The sequence below is a fragment of the Liolophura sinensis genome, chromosome 11 (genome assembly GCF_032854445.1).
Source record: "Liolophura sinensis isolate JHLJ2023 chromosome 11, CUHK_Ljap_v2, whole genome shotgun sequence".
NCBI lineage: Eukaryota > Metazoa > Mollusca > Polyplacophora > Chitonida > Chitonidae > Liolophura > Liolophura sinensis.
The window spans coordinates 2,961,403-2,982,344 of NC_088305.1; the positions used below are offsets into that span (position 1 = coordinate 2,961,403).

General features: G+C 40.3%; 4 protein-coding genes across 4 annotated transcripts in view; 1 reads left to right on the forward strand and 3 right to left on the reverse strand.

Moving 5' to 3' along the window:
• Positions 1-1,298: 1,298 nt before the first annotated feature.
• Positions 1,299-4,835, reverse strand: LOC135477870 (uncharacterized). Its single transcript, XM_064758076.1, has 4 exons — positions 4,766-4,835; positions 3,538-3,599; positions 2,883-3,135; positions 1,299-1,865 (listed from the first exon to the last, which is right to left on the reverse strand). Exons 2-4 carry the CDS (start codon positions 3,597-3,599, stop codon positions 1,677-1,679), a joined length of 504 nt encoding a protein of 167 aa, XP_064614146.1. The 5' UTR covers positions 4,766-4,835; the 3' UTR covers positions 1,299-1,676.
• A 1,959-nt stretch (positions 4,836-6,794) lies between these two features.
• LOC135477764 (uncharacterized) lies at positions 6,795-16,704 on the reverse strand. Its single transcript, XM_064757966.1, has 3 exons — positions 16,556-16,704; positions 14,765-15,990; positions 6,795-6,989 (listed from the first exon to the last, which is right to left on the reverse strand). The coding sequence occupies exons 2-3, from the start codon at positions 15,599-15,601 to the stop codon at positions 6,795-6,797; spliced, it is 1,032 nt and encodes a 343-aa protein (XP_064614036.1). The 5' UTR covers positions 15,602-15,990; positions 16,556-16,704.
• A 2,128-nt stretch (positions 16,705-18,832) lies between these two features.
• Positions 18,833-20,923, reverse strand: LOC135478007 (uncharacterized). The gene is made up of 3 exons (XM_064758257.1): positions 20,833-20,923; positions 20,041-20,165; positions 18,833-19,649 (listed from the first exon to the last, which is right to left on the reverse strand). The coding sequence occupies exons 2-3, from the start codon at positions 20,154-20,156 to the stop codon at positions 19,004-19,006; spliced, it is 762 nt and encodes a 253-aa protein (XP_064614327.1). The 5' UTR covers positions 20,157-20,165; positions 20,833-20,923; the 3' UTR covers positions 18,833-19,003.
• The window catches only part of LOC135477765 (E3 ubiquitin-protein ligase ubr3-like), a 64,522-nt gene continuing 63,901 nt past the window's right edge, over positions 20,322-20,942 (forward strand). The window contains 1 exon segment of the mRNA XM_064757967.1: positions 20,322-20,343. Coding sequence (XP_064614037.1) covers positions 20,322-20,343 — 22 coding nt within the window.

The following is a 20,942-nucleotide window of genomic DNA, read 5'->3' on the forward strand; positions in this document are numbered from 1 at the left end:
TGAATTTCCAGCATTGTTCAAAACAGCTCTTTTACAAAAACAACACAGCTGCCACCACATTTATGACCAGTATACAGTTTATCATAGAGAAAGGGAATGCCATATTCCTCATGATTTGCATAATTAGAGAACATTATCACAGTAATTGTCCAAGCCAAGTTAAATGTCAATGATATATTTTATATTATTGCTCTAAAAAGATTGTGGTGCGCGAATAGTTCAAGTATTAAATGTGCCATAAAATTAGATACAAGAATTATACTCACTAATACTAAATAAACTCATCGGAAGACATCGGAAGCTGTGATAGGCCGTACTACACATGTATGATGAAGTAGAGTTACTTCATGAAGACGTCTTTTGTTCCTTTTGGTTTTGTTTTAGTACTCAGCCTTGTATGGATCATCTTCGTATATGTAAATAAACACACAGGGGATATTTTACGTTGCACCTCCACATAGCTTTAATGTAGGCCCTGTTTCATATATATGCTCGGCTGATTGGCGATTAACACTGTACTCTAATTTTACGAGGACGGTCAGTTTAATAGATGCTTGAAAATCAGTGTGCCTAGAGTAATCCACCATCTTTCTCCTGTTTTAAGTTCGAAGTTCGTTTAAGTATTAACCGCTTGAACTTTGTTCATCAAACATTTGCATATAAATGTATATATTTATGTACATGTCAACATTGTTTGTACCAAGAGTGCACATGTCCACACAGAACGGGTTTGTACATCCATTAGCCTCCTATGACAAAGTCGCTCCAGGGACCACTCTGCCATTTTCGGTGATTTTAGGAAGAAATGCAGTGAGAAATATGGTCATTGTGTCGTTGCCACGCTCTTGTTATGCCCCCTACCCCCTAATGTACAACCAAAGCACATTAAAAATATACACTACACAAAGCAATCAATTCTGGCCTCACTGTTGTGGAACTGATCGGAATCAAATGTTTTCTAGAATTTGTTCAAAAAAAAAAATAACGAACTGCAATATTATGGGGTCAATATTTTAATGTCGGTAAAACGACACTGAAAGGTCAATTGAAATGGGCTATCGGTAATGCTGTAATTAGAAATAGCGTTCCATGTAACACAGCATTCAATCGAAGTGAAAACTATTATCTCCGAAAGACCGCGTAGCACCGTCTGACAATCATCATCACTTACATATTTAAGCTTATCCTCCAACAAAACTCAATTTAAAATTCTATATTTGCCGTGTACAACGGCACAACTAAACATCTGTTAGAACCACGCCTGTACCTTTTCAAAAAAAAAAACAAACTAAAAAAAAACAACAACAACAACGTTAGCTAAATCACCCTGTACAATAATGTTGGATATGGCCTCATGTATTTTATCATATGGACACAGATACTTTGTTACATCAGGACAGACAGTTATGTCGGCAAAGAAGCGGTTCGCTGAACGCATAATTTCAACTAAAGGCCGTGTCGTTTTTCCAAACATCTCATTTAGGATTCAAAACAAACCATAAATGCCTTTATTTTAAAATGTTTAATGGTAAGTCTTGGTGGGCCCTGGATCCTCTTGCTTGGCACGCCCTGATAGACCTGATTCACCAAAACTAAGAGCTTTACACCCACTAATGCATCGTGGCTCTGCGGTGATGTAGTATTTTGTGTTAATATTTGACTGATGAGTTCATTCATCAGTCATCCATGTCCGGTAGTATCTCCATGTACTCGACGCCCTCCCTCACGCGGTGGCGGGACCGCCTTCTCTTCAGACACCAGACCAGCCCCACCAAGAAGAAAAATCCGAGGGCAGCCACGGAGATAGCTGCCACTATCAGAACAGTGGACACGTCAATCTCTTCTGTCACCCACAAGGTGTACGCCTGATAAAAGGTCAAAGAGAGAAACGAAATGAATTAAAATGAAGCTCGCCTACACCAGAAGCCAAATTTTGGTAAACAAAAAAAAAGTGCAGGTCTATATTCCCGGGGTCTTTTTCCAAGCCAGTTAATTGACTTACTGATTGATAGGTGTTTAGCTCAGGAACTAACTCGAACTAAACCACCGACCTTCGCCACGTAACTTACAAACCTCCTGACCGCAACCGAAACAAGTACTGTTCGATTCAAACACGCGGGCTCAAGATTAAAAGATTGGCCAAGGGCCTGTATGTCCCCGTGATCGAGGGCTTTGACCATCTGAGCCACAGAGACCCCTAACTTTGTTGAAGACCGCTACTAAAATCAAATATTAAGATTACATTTAGTTTCATCTATACTTTCTCCTGCCCTCAGTTTTGCATTTCAAAGACGCGCCACTGTCAAACTTACTCTCACTCATTTAGGCGATGTTTTAATATTCCATCCACTTTAAAGGGGCGAGAACCATAACTTAACATTCGCTGCGGTAATCATCCTGATAACACCTTTTTTTAATGACGGCGTTTGCGTGAAGTTCTTGGTAAGAAGAACATTCATAAACGCTCAAAGATAGAATTCTAATGAAAAACGAAAACCACATTTTGTTTTCTTTAGTGTGGTCTGTTGTTATTATTATCTAATAACTGAGGACCAGGAAGTTTTTTTTAAATCGTACTCGTCGCTTGGCGCTCAGCGTTGACAGGTCAGAGCAAGGAATCATGATTGGTTGACCTGGTATCAGCATATGTGACATGTGACAGGGAAGGGTGTCATGTGTGGTGTTTTTGGCATGATAATTCAGTAGCAGCAGCACTCTGTCGACGAGGACTCGCCATGTCGCAAGATGACACAGTATATATACAAACACCTAATGACTCTTCGTGATCACATGACTGAAAAACTAGTAAATACGACTTGTAAACCCATGCATTCATACATTCGATCTTTATGAAGACCTACTCGGCTTTCCCATTCACTTACACTTTCATCGTTCTTCATTTCTTCTGGATTGCCGCCGCCATTGATTTCTGCGCCCTCTGTGATGACCTCAGGAGGTTCCGTCCCCCACACGACGTCATTGCTCACTCCTCCCGACGTCTGCTCTGCTTCCTCCTTCAATTCCTCCTCCTGATTCTCCTCTACCTCTTTGCGCGTCGTACATTTCGCGTTGTCGTACACACACAAGCCCTGCAGGGTGGGAACGTCGTCCGCAAACCAGATCCAGGGCTTGAACCTGTTCAAATATAGCATTTCATCTAGAGTATGTAATGCATATCTTAATGTACAAATAGTGTAACAGAAAGACGAAGGCTCAGTTCTGATTCCGTATATTTCGGCACTTTATTACGCCGTTTTCAGGAGACGATGACGGAATTATTCACTATGATTTCGGAGTTACACAATTTGTACCCTAAGTAAAGCTGATCAGTCGCACTGCAGTTAGGTGCTAATTCATGCTCAAAAATATTTCACTTATATTATGGGGTAGATGTATGGAGGAAATTTGGAAAATCCTTACAATTTATCTAATTGGTTTAGAATTTCTCAGAATTTTACTATTTTAATATTAATAATTTTAATATTACTTCAGAGTTTTCTAGACCTACTTCAAATCACCGCCAGGTGGCCAACTTACTGATAGAGTAGATCACCATATTCCCCACACACACCTTGGGCACAGAGGTAGTTAGCAGTCATCTGTATAAAAAAAAACAGTGAGCTGTTTATTTATTTACTTATTTATTTATTTGCTTATGTATTTCCCTTCACTGAGCTTAAGAAGAATCACTTGTATGAAGACGATGTACATTATTTCTGGATATTTAATCTTCGGGCAGAGAAGGTGGAGACATGTAAATCTGAAGAGGTGTGGATTTTAGAATTCCTTTGTAAACAACATGCGTGCGCAGTCGGAAGGCAAAAGTAACTTCCGCCTGTCTCGTGACGCAGCCACGAGAGTCACGATGCGTGGTAGGTCGGAAGAAGCATATTTTTCGTGCGTTTTCGTCAAATAAAAACAAAGCCTGAATCCTCAACAGTCCTTGGTACTTTGTGTTGGCATACTTACCGATAAGAGAAATCCAAACGACATCCATGTTTGCGTTATATCCTTGTTTTGAAAATTTACACGCTATTTATTATCCAAGATATTTATTATCAGCTATCTCAAAAGAGTTCAATTTTGGCAAGGTACTAGACTAAACTTTAACTCATCTGCGCAGATACAGTTTTATTTATCCAAGACTCCCCTGCCTGGCTACCAAAAAAGGTTTCATTTTAGGCAAGGTACTAGAATAAACTTTAACTCATCTGCGCAGATACAGTTTTATTTATCCAAGACTCCCCTGCCTGGCTACCAAAAAAGGTTTCATTTTAGGCAAGGTACCACACTAAGCTTCAACTCTTCTGCGCAGATACGGAGTAACATATTCTATACGGCACACTTGATCTCGGTTCGCATCGTATAAATCTCGTGGCAGCGTCACTTGAATCAAAGTTACATGTTTGCAGCTAGGCCGGCGCCATAACCGTTTTTATTTTCCAAGATACTATAGGTAGAACAACATTAAGCCAGCTAACTGCTGTGCTTTGGGATGTTCACACCGAAAAAAAAAAGAGACAGAGCTCTAGGGCTTTCGTTTGCATCCAAATAAGGTGCCACGTAGGCCTACTGACATGTCTTATTTGGCGACAGTGAGAGGGAGAAGTTATTTATTTATTCATTTATTCATTTATCTATTTTGCTGACCAACTATATCACTGTCATATGACCAGCTTTCAAACAAAGAAATCCGATTATACGCGTTGTCAAAATTTTTACAGTAGAAAAAACGATTCGTGAAACACCAAGTTATTTCACTTACCAATGCCTTTCTGGTTTCACAGAGCTCTGTATTATCGTCTGACACACTCTGAAATCACAACCAATAATTTTAGAAATCTTCCTTTTGTCAATTAGTCAACAGTAAGCTGGTATAATCTGTGTGAATGTTATAGTCAGTATCGTTCTCCTATCAATTGATGATGGCCAGAATAAAGAGGTTTTCTTGACCATCTCTTTATATAGGGTTGAGAGAGGTTATATGGACCCTCGGGTGATAAGAAACACCCTGGATATTTCAGCTTAAAGTATTTGTCAGTGCTGCCATCTATGCTGCTGTCAAAACTACTACACCGTCAAAACACCCACTCGTGCTCATTTACCAAGAAAACTAAGATATATATACTAATCTAAAAGACATGACCCATTTTCTTATGAGGTTAGCGGCATTCTTCCAGATCTGTAAACTGTGAGTACGTTATTATTAATCCATATTACCGTGTTATGTTATAGTACAGGTAACAATCTCCCGACATAGCTGTGGGGAGTAACGGTTTTCGTTGTTGTATTCGCCCTGGTCAGCCGAACTAATAGTATGCACCTGGTAGATCATGGCCACCCACAGTGGCATGGCCATGTTACCCACGCTGTCATACGCCTTATGCTCATTTATTTTGAGCATTATAAAATTACATTTCCATGTACGCAGTTGTTTTCTTCATCCTAGATGTATGTATGGAGAAATAGATTATCTCTAGATATAGGCCTGTAGTGGTTTAAGGCATTATACCGTGTATATAAGTCTTCACCAGGATTTGAACTTGGATCTTCACATTTGACATTCAGCACTTTACCCATGCTGAGGTCCACACTTCTCGGAGAAGGTTTTGGCACATCACCTGAACTAAATCTTTAGTATCTCTGTATTTTAACATTTGCTGAATTAAAAGGTGTTCCTTTTTAGTAATTATTACAGTACTTTTTCATTTGCGATAATATGGACACAGGGAGTCCATATTACCCATACCTGGGGGGAATATGGACACCTCTGGCAAAATTTTCATGTCGTTTTACACAAAGCCACTTTGAAATTTAGTTGTCCTCTGATTTATTGATTTATTTGATCGATGATTTACGCCGTACTCAAGAATATTTCATTTACACGACGGCAACCAGCCTTATGGTGGGAGGAAACCGGGCTGAGCCTGGGGGAAACCCACGACCATCCACAGGTTGTTGACAGACCTCCCCATGTACGGCCGGAGAGGAAGCCAGCATAGCTGGACTTGAACTCACAGCGACCGCATTACTGAAAGGCTCCTGGGTCATTACGTGTTGTCCTCTGATGCAGTACAGATACCTATTGCCCCAAGGTACATACAGGGGTAAATTTTGCTCCGTGGACAAAACTAGCCTAAAGCTCAAGGGGTCCATATTACCCCACTACATTATCAAACAAAAGAAATGTAAATATAAAACCAAACATAAAACTAGGACAAAACAATCAGTGGCATTCATAACACAACCAAAAATAATTTCTTAAAAATGAATATATTGTGAATCTTAGTGGAAATGAAATCAAACTGGAATAATAAGTATTCCCTCCTGTCGGTAATGTTTACCTTCTGCACTTTCTTTGTCTGATATACCTCATTGTCTGCACTTTATTGAATAGGGTAGTTTCGAGTTCGAACGCTTTCTGTCACTAAAGGTATAAAAACAGTCCTACTGTATCATGTGACTTGGGGAAAAATGTTAGGCAACCTTTGTCGACCTTAATTTACCGATCACCTGTCTCAACGTGTTACAGAGAGGCACATATGACACCTCTATCCTTTAGAAACTTTTAAAGTTCACAAACGTTCAGCTCCCCAAATTTCTCCACTGTTCCTGTATGACTGACTATCTTTGAAACATTTTTTTAGAGGTCAATGTAAATGTGAGCAAAAATAGATCAAAAACACATTTAACAGGTCACATGATACAGTACGATAAAAGAATTCAAACTTAAACCCCCCTACTGTAATTCATAATCAGTGCATCTTTATAGATTTGTGAACAATATTGTAGCTTCAGTTTGGAATTGAACTGTCTACTGATAGCCGGGGGTGCCGTATTTTACCAATGCTTACAGTGTCCTCGCGGTGAAAGTCCGCCATTGACACGTGCAGGGCTTTCAGCGTCTGCTCCATGCAGTCACGTGACGCTAATGGCTCCTCCTTCATCTCGCACAATAATTTCTTTGTCTCCGCGATCAAATCGTACATCTGGTGGAAGTAAAACGAAAAGGATTGATTGGTAGTCGTACTTAATGTCGACATTTTTCTTTGTATTCTAGTACAAAGAATTTCCCAAAAAAGAATAAAAGAATTTACTTTGTAAAAGATGGACTTTCCTTGAGCGTTCTACTGAGATTCTTGTAATTTTAGAAGGCCAAAACATAACTACTGCATATAGCTGGTAAAACCTGAGTTCATGCCACATTATTATGTTAACGAAGGATTCCGTTGAGTTGTCGATACACTAACTGGCACACAACAGTTGACATACGGCATGTTAACAGTGCAAATTAAGAGAAAACCGCCCATGTTATAAAACCCAAATAACAAACACAAATATGGCCTTCAAACACAGATTTTTCCCAGAACGCACCAGGGTGAATAAGCAGTGACGTAACTATGGGTTAGACCCATTGACTTAAACTGAACAACATTTAACAAATCTACCCTAGACCATTCTTCTGATAGATCATGTATTTTGAATTTATCTTTTTTTTCTGGACCCAGCTTCTCTACAGACCATTGTGTTTGTTTGTTTGTTGTTTGTTTGTTTGATTGGTGTTTTCACGCCGTATACAAGCATACTTATACTTATTCACTTATACGACGGCGGCCAGCATTATGGTGGGAGGAAACCGGGTAGTGATCTTCCCATGTACGACAGGAGAGTATGAGCTGGACTTAGCTCACAGCGACCGTATTGTTGAGAGGCCCCTGGGTAATTGCTCGGCGCTGGCACGCTAATCACCTCGGCCACGGAAGCCCCCAGTCCGTTGGGATATGAGCTTCGCCGTTTTGTAATTCCCCGTTAGAATGACGTCCCACAAATATATATCCCAGACAGTGATTATTCTGAGACTCAATGTATTTATATGTTAAACGTGATGACAATACATCATTTGGAGTAACTGTAGACCAGTAAAGTCAAACAAATTGCAGTTAACATCACTGCAGTTTTTAAGATGAACATTTAAATGAACAGTTAAATGAACAATAAAACACAGAGGTAAATTAACGAGAGGCCTGTATGTCACCGTTAACATGGTTTAATAAGGTGTGACCATTAACCAATTATCACACTGTCGTCGCTGATCTGGCTTTGCTCTCTGTACACTCTCAAAAAATAATCTGTTGAATTTAAAAGAAAGTCTGTTGTCTGAATCAAGCTAGAATGTATTCTGTTACTGTAACAGATTATTCCATTAAATACAGCACAAATATTCTGCTAATTCAACATCAGGATTCTATGGAGCTAGTCTGTTCCATTAACAGGATATTGTGTTGAATATAACACAGTATTATGTTATAATAACAGAATACATTCTAGCATCATGCAGGCAACAGACTTTCTGTTGAAACTAACAGATTTTCATTTTATTGTTTTAGTGTACTGTAGCCTTATATATCATTTGTTTTCAATTCACCAGGACTCCGTTCCACAAAACTGCTCCATACCGTACATTACTATTCAACAAATCTACTGTAGATTGTATTCTACTGCAGTTCATCTATTCTGAAATGAACTGGTCCCAAAATCTTAGACTTAATTATTCGTAACTACCATCATATCAGCTCAGTCTACAATACGTGGTTTTGTCAAATGAGGGTTAACCTTTGACCCTACAGTTAACATTTTAACAGGACCTGATGCATGGTATATCGATCATGTTTACTTACATCATGGAAAACGAACTGATTACTGTTTTTAAATGTAACACGCCTTGGTTTACGCTCATGTGTATTTGTTTGAATGTTGCTATACAAGTAGGTACTGTTATGAACGACCAAAACATAATATAAAAGACGTACAGCATAGACTGTAAAACCTGAGGAGTGGCAACAGTGTAATGGATGGAAAATCGTCACAAGTAACCGGTGAAATAGGGTCTCGACCATTTAGCTCAGTTAGGGTCTTATTCTAATTGTTCATGTAAACGCTTAAATAGTAGCGAAGTACACGCCCCTACCACCACGGCTTAAGCAGAATTAGGTTGAAAAATCCATTAAGGTTAGCTGTAATTTATATGACGTCACTGGTGTACAGTTACTAAAAAGGCAGTGTTGTCATCACATTTATTATACGATATTACATATAATAGCTTTTTATAATATGGCCATAACTGAGAAATTGATCCATAGATCCCGTTACAATTAACCACGTGCATCGTGTTGTGTTGAAACCTAATCTGACATGTACATGTACACCAAGCCATATTATATACGCCACATATGTGTTAATATAAGCATCGATGGCTTTCAGCAGTTACCTCCTGTAGATCAGTGGAACTTGAGTTAAGGGGTCGCTCAACAATTAAGGCATCTTAGACGCCAAGAGTGAGTCAGGTATGTATGACGATGTATTATGAGAAGTACTTAAATAGAGGGAAGTATGGCACTGTGTAGACATTCGTACAGTGTAATAATATCCCGTAACTTAATGGTTACAATTACACTATGGACAGCATTATGTAATAATGTAACATTAGAGGAGTCATTAGAGGTGTGTGTAAAAGTACTGTCTGCTCTTGCGGCAGGGAAAGTCCATGCTACAAAAGTGCTGTCGCCACTGAAAGTATCAAGCTAACGATACCAGACACGGCAAGCAGTCTTGTTTTCTTCTTTCAGAGGCATTTAGGAATTGGGATGGTATAGATTGACAGAGGCATTATTTATGGATAACAATTCCTGGATTTATTGTGTTGGTGACGTTTCGATGTAGGTTCTTACATCGTTATCAAACCATATGAACATACAGATACAAGACAACATATATACAGAAGCCATACGTCATCAACATGGAGATGCGGCAATTGCGGACATCAACAAGCTCAACAAATCAGAGAAAAACTATGTCAAAACCAAAAGTCGACCCTAAGTGATCATCATTACAAATCATTGCGACAGGCACAAACAAACAGCAACCAACGGCTTGACAAGAAAATTGAAGGATCTCAAAAAAGAAAGTTTGAACTTCTGTCTAAGCACACTAACAGAGAGAGTACTCAACGGCCCACGAGTCACAATAGCAAAACCGTCATCAATCTAAGCAGTCGGACCCTCACACCCAATGAAGCGACATTACCGGCTAAAGGTTTGAACTATATTCCTACCCAGGACAAAATTCCCAGAGATGATTTTGTGTCAGCTATAGAAAAAGGTCTTCCACAACTCGCCCCTGGAGGTAATGTTGATTACATCCGACACCAAATCAGCGACATTCTCATCAAAGCACCCAAGTAAAAACCAAATATCACCCGAGAAGAAAGAACGGCCATCGAGAACCTACGCTCCGATAATACCATCACCATCGCCCCTGCGGACAAAGGAAGAGCCACAGTTATACTTGACAAGAACAAATTCAACCAACTAGTCAACGACATGCTCAGCGACACAACGACATACAGGCAAATAACCAAAGACCCCACACCGAAACTAGAAAGAGAATTTAGAGCAAAACTCAAAGCTCTGCAGAACAGCAATGAAATCGACATCCAACTGTACCGAAAGCTCAACACAACACACCCCAGAGCACCTTACGCCAGGGCAACCATCAAAGTTCATAAGAACCCAATCAAAGCCCGACTCCTGATCTGCTCCAGAGGCACCGTCCACTATGACACGGCACAGTACCTCACTAAACTCCCAACACCTCTGGGCAAAACTTCCAAATCTTACATCAAAGACTCAGCAGAATTTTGTAACAAAATTAAAGACATTCCAGGCACAGCCCAACTGATCAGTTACGACGTCATCGACCTATTCACCAATATCCCTAGAGAAGAATCCCTAGACATCATACGACAGAAGCTGAACAGCGGACAACACCCTCTCAACACATCCATGAAACCTGACAGCATAATCAGCCTCCTGGACTCGTGTATGCATTCCACCTATTTCACGTGGGGGGATGACATATATGAACAACTCCACGGTTTACCGATGGGATCCCCCCTATCACCACTTATCTCCGAAATATACATGACAGAATTTGAGAACAAAGCCTTAGCTGCAAGCCCCATCAAACCGTTGTGTTGGTTCCGTAAGGTAGATGACACATTCGTAGCACTAAACAAGACTGACAACCCCCAGTCCCTACTTGACCACCTCAATACCCAGAACAACAGGATACAGTTCACCATGGAACAAGAATGCAACAAAACCATACCGTTTCTGGATGTACTTATTAGCAAGACGCACGATAAACTCCTCACTTCAGTATACCGCAAACCCACACACTCAGACCAATACGTAAATTACCAATCTAACCAACCTAATCGGATCAAGAGAGGAATAATATCTACCCTAACAAAACGAGCCCTACAGATATCCAGCATCAACCTCCAAGAAGAAATAAATCACCTCAAAACAGCCTTCACCACCCAAAACCGATACCCCCCACAATTAGTGGAGAGAACGATCAGCAAAACCCTCATTCCGTATACAGGCACCCCAAGCTACCAGATAAGAAGACTCCTGCATGACAAACTGAACATACAAACAACGTTTACCTCCCCCTCTAACCTTAAAACCCTACTCAAAGCCAATGGAAAAAAAACAGCCAACCTATAGGGAAGAACCCAAAGGATCTGTGTACTGCATTAATTGTGATTGTCAACAGCAATACATTGGAGAAACCGGTAGACCACTCAATATCAGAATTGCAGAGCACAAGGCCTCAGTAGAAAAATTAGATGGAAAATCAGCCCTCAGTGACCACATCAGAGCCCATCCAGAACATCATCTCCAATGGAACACAGTTTTTACCCTACAAAACAACCAGTCAGACTATAAAAGAAGGAAACTGCTGGAAGCCATCATGATCCGACGACACAATCCACAGCTTAACCGAGACAGCGGGTACCACCTACCGAGCGCCTACAATGACCTCATCAGATTAGACAGTGACCGCCTTAAACCCTGAAGCCATTACCCTCAAGTTATTATCTATGTTACATTGTTGCCAGTTGTTGACACCACTCACTCTCTCACTGTATATATGTTGTCTTGTAGCAAGTGCCACCCATAGTGTAACAACATAATCTAGTGCGTAATGCTTGCCACCCACTGTGTAATAATCATCACATTATGGATATAACATTGACCCATTATGCAATATGTGCTACTACACTTTGGGTGTGTCTGACCCATGCATGATTTTGAACATCACATCGTAATGTCCGAGTGATGGAGTGAAAAACCAGAGCAGTATTCTTGGCTGTTCGTGTAAATGGTTATAGAGCAGAGCAAGTTGGACGAATCAAATCACCATGGATTAATCAGAATTAGAAAGAGTTAAAAGTTAATAGCAACTGACCTTATTCCATAAAGCATTATTCCTATCACTTGTATATCTTATTATGGAAAAGAAATTTTCAAAGGCTGTAAACCCGAAAGTTGATCAGAATCAAACAATCTAGTCGATACCCACTTAAGTATAAGGAATTTCCAATTTCAAGACCATATGCAGTAACAAAGCAGTAGCAGGCTCCCAGATACATACTGCAAGACGTACATAATCCCCTTTTATTTCCGAGAAATATTTGGTTGAGGAAAATTGCTCTTAGCACTGAGGAAACTAATGAGTGGCAGCTTGATTTGAATCCGAGACGGCACTGGTCAAGAGACGATGATCTTCATGGAGGTCAACGACCAACACCTTAGATCACTGTGCCAGCGAGAGCCCGATCTACACCTAACATATAACCTCACGTCATTCTACCTTGAGAAAATTTTATGTCAGCAAAATTTTGTTTATACAATATATTATTGTAGAAGCAAATAAATGGTATCCCACAATGGGCAGAAAATGGTATATATAATGCTACGTATTGTGTAATTGGTTTTTACGCCGTGCTCAAGAATTTTTCATTTATATGATTGCAGTCAGCTTTGCAGGGGAAGGAAACTGGAGTTCTCCCTGTAAACCACAGACCTTTGGAAAGTTACAGACAAATATTACCACATGTGACGTAAAGGTATGTACACCATATTGACGGGAGACAGTCAGGCTTCAATGAAGAGTAGACTGCGCAAATCACCAGGTGGGCGTTGTCGATTGCTTATTGCCAAAAAGGCCCCAGACCAAGGGAGTGAGCTGTTGTCCAAAAATTCCCTGTCGAAGACCGGTTTTGAACGCGCTCTTAGCGCCACTGCTTTATATGGTAGTTTGCATGTCTGTATGTCAGTCCAGTCTGATTAAAAATAAAATAAACGCTATGCTGATTAATTATGGGAAATAATTCAAAGTGTTCAAGTGTTCCGAGGGTTGAATCTCCACTCATTCATTGCATATCTTCAGTAACAAAGGCAAGATTAGTTTGTTTTGACGAGCAGATCCGCGTGATTCACCCAGTAAAGATTTTACCGTGGCGTTTCTCGTGTTTAACCGTTTTCTCGGGACTTGTCGTGTAAGTGGCTACATGTACCTTTTAAGCATTTAGATGAACAGTTGGAATAAACTCCTAACTGAGATAAACCGTCAAGAGGCCGAATTTCCACGTTTACGTCTGACCAGTTGTCAATCATCACGCTGTGGTTGGTGTTGAGTTTTTACTCTCTGTGCTGTACGCCTTTAATTATATCGTATCTTTTCTTCGCCCTTAATCATAAAGGAGAGAATGTTATCCATCGTGTCTGGTTTTATCATCTATGTCGTAGTATATTATAATGTATTCCTACTCACAACAAACTTCTGCTGGTGGACCTACCATCACCTAGGCCTGGATGGAATCTTTGCATTGTTCTAACGTGATTGTATACTAACTCTAATGTCAAGACAGAAATTTTAGTATTTCTAGACCAGTCACATAAAAATATATTAAAATTAACATCACTGCACGTTTTTACAATTCCTAGAAAGTTATGGTGCTAGGTGTGTGTGTGTACGTTACTACTTAGTAAGCATTAGTCTGGTGTGTTTGTTGTGTGTGGTGTGTTTGTCGTGTGAGGTGTGTTTTGTCATGCGCGGTGTGTTTGTCGTGTGTGGTGTGTTTTGTCGTGTCGGGCGGGTTTGTCATGTCTGGTGGGTTTTGTCGTGTGTGGTGGGTTGTCGTGTGTGGTGTGTTTGTCGTGTATGGCGAGTTGTCGTGTCTGGTGTGTTTGTCGTGTTTAGCGGGTTGTCATGTCTGGTGTGTTTGTCGTGTATGGTATATTGCCATATGTGGTGTGTTTGTCGTGTCTGGTGGGTTTGTCGTGTATGGTATATTGCCATATATGGTGTGTTTGTCGTGTCTGGTAGGTTTGTCATGTGAGGTATCTTTGTCGTGTCTTGTGGGTTTGTCATGTGTGGTGGGTTTGTCATGTGTGGTGGGTTTGTCGGTGGGTTTGTCGTGTCTGGTGTGTTTGTTGTGTCTGGTGGATTTGTCGTGTCTGGTGGGTTTGTCATGTGTGGTGTGTTTGTTGTGTCTGGTGGATTAGTCGTGTCTGGTGGGGTTGTCATGTGTGGTGGGTTTGTCGTGTCTGGAGTGTTTGTTGTGTCGGGGGGGGGGGGGGGCTGTCGTGTCTGGTGTGCTTGTCGTGTATGGCGGGTTGTCGTGTCTGGTGTGTTTGCCATGTGTGGTGGGTTTGTCATGTGTGGTGGGCTTGTCATGTGAGGTGTGTTTGTCAAGCACACAAGTCATGGATATCGCCCTATATCACCCCCAGACACATGAATATATCACATACCCTGAACTAGTCAACAACTCGTGCTGAAAGCGACGTTATTAATTAAACCGAATCCAGAAGGCAAGCAAACAATTCTGAAATATCGAGAGTTCTCTCACCTGATAAACATCACATCCGGTGAAATAGTCCACGACGGATCGCAGACAGCCGTCAATTGGCTGCCAGCATAGGTTCATGAAATCCGAGGAATTCGACCAAAACGCGATTTTCTCTTCCAAATGGTGGAAAGCGTGAAGCGAATCGAGACACCAGCTCCCCGGAGAACATTCCTTCGTGAGCATGTGCACGACCTCCATCGACACGAGGTAATCCGACAAGTCGTGGAGAGTCGCTGACGGTCCGAGGAAATTTGTGATCTCCACAGGAAGTATGCAAAAATCGGTCAGAGTCGGATTGACGCGACAATTTTCGTTGTTCAGACTGGTGTCGGTAGGCCCATCCGTTGTGTCAGTGAACCACGTTGTCAAGGTAACATGGTTGTTGAACAAGTCAGTATTTCTAGAAGCTGTTGTTGCTGTCGTTGTCATGGACTCCAAATCTTCAGGCGGTATGGACGATATGTTTTCCTCGTTTGGAAGCTGTGTGGCACCGCTGGGATTAAAGGTAACGGTAGCCATAACTGTCCTGTTCTGACTTTCTGTGGACGGAGACAAAGATGTTAGCGATTCTCCTTGTGTGACATTAGCCACGCTTTGGTTATTAACGGTATCCGTGTCGTTTTTATTGAAGTCGATGCCCAAATCTTTAAACATTTCTTCCAGGAACTGGTCAAACGTCTGTGTCGTTTGCAGAGGACTATCCAGCGCGTTTGTTGTCGACACGGGAAGTGGATTGTCTATTTCTTGGCGTTTCACCAAATGTTTCGACTCGCTAAACTGGAGACAAATATATATGAAGTATACGCACCTCCACGCTGTCATCCACTTCGCCATCATTTTGCCTTGGCACTTTGCTAAAACGTTCTCACCTTCGTTTCTGATTACTTAGAACAATGAGCTCCGAACTGTTGATTTCCTTTTCACCAGGTGCCATATACTGTAGTACAAAAGGTAAGCATCTTTTCACGAATATCCTTTCTCGATGGTACTACAGCTGTAGGCCTGCAGGACAGTCACAGCCGTTTGGGATGACAGAGGCTCACACAAACCTAACCGATGCACACCTCCACGTCATTCAGTATATTTGTACGCTTTGGACCAGGTGTTCCCCCTGTGTCATGCATCCAGCAGTCACGCCTATAGAGGTTATAAAGCCTTATCGCGGATCGTTAAATGTTAGTGTGGACCACATTAGATGACTGATATACCCTATGTAAGTATGTAAGCTGTGGATTAGAAAGGGGTGGGGGGCGACATCGGACGACATAACTCAGCATTCAAACGGAGTGAAAACATGTACGTCTATTCCCCCTAAAGGCCTATTATTTATCCGCCGCCAGCAAAACTATTTGGGGCATTTGCCCTATTTTATGGCATATTTTCAGCAAGGCAACAATACTTCACAAGCTTATGTTTTCTATCACAAAGAAATATCATTATGTTGGATAGAAATTCAGAATACTTAGTCACAACCGTGATGATGGTTATTTCTTTCTCTTAGAGCACGCTCAAACGCATCGACGGCTGTATGGGCCTAGGATCCAAGAGTTTCGGGAGCCTTGGTGGTCCCTGGTCCCTCGCCTCATTGTTTGAGGCAGTGCCCTTTCCAGGTTCATTTTATTCCTACGCCCCTGGTAATTTAATGGTAGATTTAGTCAATTCATTATGGTATCTAATTTTACTGTTGTTGGGGAATAAGGCTGAGTCTTGCATCCGCGTACTTTCACCACCAAATAAATATATACGTGTACCACGTTTTTGTATATGTATTACAAGACAACGTTTGCTTACCGTAAGTGTCCACAGTGAATAAGGTACATTCTTCATCAGTTTGAAAGGAAAGGCTGATTGAATACACACGTTAACTTTTCAGCGTAGGTATGAGTTTGAATGATTTCCTGTATGGGACTGTGACAAAGAGAAAGCACATGTGTCGGTATTTCTGTAGTTGTGATAGACAGAAGCAACAAGTTCATTCTTGGCACAAGTTTTGTAGCACGTGTATCTTGTGCAGGTGGGAAATCTTAAGGTGCACATAGACCTGCAATAAAAAAAATACATCCAAGGAGGAGTAAAATTCCTACTTTCACTTGCATGCACACTGTCGAATTTACAGGAGTACATTTATATGTTTGATCTTGTACTCGACAGTAACAGGTGTGTGTACAGCGTGATAGGCTGACGGTGGTAAAATCGTTGATCGATTTTCTTGAAAACTTATACACTGCATGCACTGTAATCTTCGTCACAGTATCGATTTGCACTGACATGCGCATATGTATGCAGAGGGGGTTTATTATTTATAGGTCATATAATCAAAAATGGTAGCCTACAATCTGGTCACACTGAAATATCTGTCTAGAGAAGTTTCGTTGAAAAGCACTCAGCTTTTTAAAGCTCAGATTTATAGCCAATTAAGTGTAAAAACCAGGGAATGACACCAAAAGAAAGGCACATGTCAATTTACATGCACATATCATATTCAATACACGTATCTGCACAGTTTCCGGAAACTCTGTTGAACGCTACAGAGATAGTGTGACAAGCTCAAAAAAAAAGCTTTTTTTTTGATTCCATGTTTCCAACGACAATAGCTTCCAAATATAGCCAAAATACTCAGAAAGGCACATGGCCATCTTTAGAAAGTGACCACAATATTTTAGGTTAAGTTTCAGTCCAATGTAGATGTTAACGAGATATGTTTGCACAGTTATCCCTATATACAAATCAACAAGTCCATCTTCCTACGCGTTTCTCCAAAACATCTTAGGAGTTTGGTGAAAATCCGCCGAAAACTATTTTTATTTATTATTTGATTGGTGTTTTACGCTGTACTCAAGAAAAGATATTTCGAAAATTGTAGATCTGTTTGCTAAAAAAATGATTATTAATAGCTAGACGGATTTATGCCGACACACGTACGGGCTGACGGACGCACTATTGGACGGACAGGCAGATATGTAGATCGCCATGCATATCCTTCATGTTACACACCGGGATGGCATTCCAGTTAACTCATACTTACATAGATTCCATCAGCATGCCTCAGGTTCATATGATACCTGTTAGTGAAAGACACTATTCCCCATTTGTTATCTCATTGCAGGATCTACGTGTACCATAATGCAAGAAAGCAGTTTCACGCGCACACCTAAATAAAGTCGGGGTGACTCACCTTTCATTGAAATCTTCACCTTTTTACGTTCTGAGTATAAACAAAATAGAAAGGGAGTGTTTCCAGTGGTATACCCAGGGAAAATTTCTTAAATTTGGTGTTTCCTATGACTTAGAAAACTTAACTGAAGTCACATAGATTCTTCATATCAATCAAATATTGAAAACACAAAGATAATCCTGATTGTAGACAATATATAGCAATTAAATGTAACACGCACATATAAGATATACAATCGTGGTTGGAGTTTAAACACAGCAAGGTTGAGGACTATCTCCACGTCCAGAAACCTGACAAAAGTGTTATAGGCCTTACCATTCTCCTGCGTAACTGACCCATCATTCACTATATACATGTAATACGGAAATAATGTTTAATTTCTTCACTTTACCGCTCATCTTGCGTTAGAAGGAGTCACCTGATTTAAAATTACTGCATTTTTTAAAACCTAATCGTGCTTAATCCATAGTGCTATGGGGCGAGCAATGTGTTACTATTTATACATTTACATGAACCGTGAGAATAAAACCCCGAGGTAAATTGACCAGAGGCCGTATTTCACCGGCTACGTGTGACCATTTGCCAGCTATCACACTGTCGTCGCTGCTCTGCTTTTTTCTGTGAGTTGTACGTCTTAATTAGACCTAATAGAAACTTTTCAGATTCACCACTTATCAGTTTCAAACTGCGATTATTGGCAGTGAAAAAAGCTTTTATTTTCCGCATCGAACAAAATCAAATGCTCTTCAACAGGCTTTTTTTTAGATCGACGAATTATAAATAAAACAGAGTGCGTACTGATCAACGCAAATATAACTAAGCCGTTTTATATACATAAAATATACCATTACTTTAAACCACAGACTAATTAAAAAGCAAAAGCGACAACTTCGAACAGCAACAAACGCTTCGTTTATTTCACATTTCACGTGTATCGCAGTGTAGATGTGCGCGCAAGTATACATTTAATATGGTCTTTTCAAGAAAGCAGGAGAACATCAGTACATGACTGACTTGAAAACTGAAAAGCACCGACAAACATCTAAAAACGTCTCTTTTTTGTGTCACACCATTGTGTTTGGAGACGGCATTATTTTGTTACTACGTATCTTTTTTCTAATCCAGTTTAGACGAGATGGTTTTGAAGAGGAAGGCTGAACAGACTTTTCACATCGATCCGAGTTCTCGTCGGCTGAACAAAAAGACCCGTCTGAATCTTCATATGACAAGCTTGATCCGTCTTTAGTGAAGATTTCCGCGTCAAATAAAACAGGAAAGTCTTGGATGGGCGTGTCGGTCCGGTCGATGCTCTCATTGGCCGGTGTCGACTGCATCAGATCGAACAAATCATCCCTAAAATCCCCGGACATGCCTGAGTCCGCTCTTCTTTCACGTCGACGTGGAGGTGTTGTCAAACTCACCTCATCATATGCGTCGTCAATGGTAAAGGTTGAGTTTAATGTCGAATCATGGCTATCGCCCGTCAGGGACTGAACCAAATCCGACAGCTGTCGGTTTTTATCGCGTAGTTTACAGCACAAATTCTCCAGGTAGTCACACCTTTTATGGCAGTTGGCGCTATTTACCTTCAGCTGTATGATTTCCTCTCTAAGAATGTTCACTTCTGTTTTCAGCTCCCCCACACTTTTCTTTAATGCGATTATCTCAGAGGCGTGGATTTCATACTGTTCCATCAAAAACTCGATATATCTGAAACAAGTTACCATGAATTATAAGCTTGCTACTGGGACACTATAAGTGAATACATCTTTCTGTCTCTGTATAATGTGATTTACACATTTAAATTAAATTTAGTAGCTTAAACTACAGGTAGCAGACCAGCACCACAGTACGAAAATTAATTTACCTCTGGTAAGAGTTGACGGCTGCATGCACACATTCTGACTATACTTCCTCAAACACAATGAATGGATGTATTTTTATTCCACAGCAATTATCACCCAACATTTTGAAATAGGTTTACTTAAGATCATCGAATAATCCAGTTTTCATTATAATTATTTTTTATTTGACATTTAATTAATTATTTTATACAATGTGTTAACAGATGAGACTAACTAATGAACATAAGTATACGTACTTGTCTTGATACTCAATATCTAGGCATTTTTTTTCAATGTACTTTTCCTGATCTTGCCAGATTTGAAATAACTCTACATATTTCTCACGGTAAGGGGGAGATTCGCCAGATGCCATCTGTTGCACCTATAAAGATATAAGGATTCCTTCTGACACCCATTAAACTGACATCCGTCATATAGGCTATATATAGGTAATATTTTTAATACTGTAAGTGAAAAGTGTTTGAGTACGGTGCATGTAAAAACAATACAGACTTTTGTTGTTAGCATTTGTGCCCCCATGCCCACCCCAATGTTTACTTGTAGGGCGAATTTCATTCGTATTTATTTGTAAGCGTGCATGGCCACAGAAAACCGTGGTTATACAGTTCAGAGCAAGACAACTGGCCTATTCTCTTTGGTTTTCACAAATAACGTGAAGCAAGAAAATGCTCACGCAAATATAGGCCTACCATGAGAACGATGAAATTCATTTATTTCTGTCGGTCTAATTTAATGCTCTTTGATGGAACAGCGAAAGATACACGGTGAAACAAATTTGGAAGAGAAAAAAATGTATAGATGAAATCTATGTTTTAACCCCCCGTATCCAGACTAATCCTCACCGCCGTTGTATCAGTAAAAAATATTCCTGAGTGCGGCGCTAAACGCAAATCACACAAGTAAATAGGCTAAATAAATCAAATAATCTGATGGATTTATTCCTGATTACAAATTAAACCAATATGCTTGTTTTTAACAACTACATAAAACGACCAGTCCAATAGATAGAGGCCACGGCGTTAACATACCTTATTTAAAGTTACTTATTTGTTTTTATCCCTCACTCGTCAAAACTGCCGTCTTTTCTAAATCGACAAATTTTCAAGCAGACGATTTCGTATATAACATTTGTACCTCT

Bases quoted from the DNA above. Each gene is read 5' to 3' on its own strand.
- LOC135477870 (XM_064758076.1), bottom strand. From the start codon at position 3,599: ATGACTGCTAACTACCTCTGTGCCCAAGGTGTGTGTGGGGAATATGGT. The intron at 3,136-3,537 runs GTAAGTTGGCCA...ATATTTGAACAG, and splicing joins TATGGTGATCTACTCTATCA to GTTCAAGCCCTGGATCTGGT. The intron at 1,866-2,882 runs GTAAGTGAATGG...ACCTTTTATCAG, and splicing joins AAATGAAGAACGATGAAAGT to GCGTACACCTTGTGGGTGAC.
- LOC135477764 (XM_064757966.1), bottom strand. From the start codon at position 15,601: ATGATGGCGAAGTGGATGACAGCGTGGAGGTGCGTATACTTCATATAT. The intron at 6,990-14,764 runs GTGAGAGAACTC...TACTTCCACCAG, and splicing joins CCGGATGTGATGTTTATCAG to ATGTACGATTTGATCGCGGA.
- LOC135478007 (XM_064758257.1), bottom strand. From the start codon at position 20,156: ATGGCATCTGGCGAATCTCCCCCTTACCGTGAGAAATATGTAGAGTTA. The intron at 19,650-20,040 runs GTACGTATACTT...AACTTGTTTCAG, and splicing joins GATATTGAGTATCAAGACAA to ATATATCGAGTTTTTGATGG.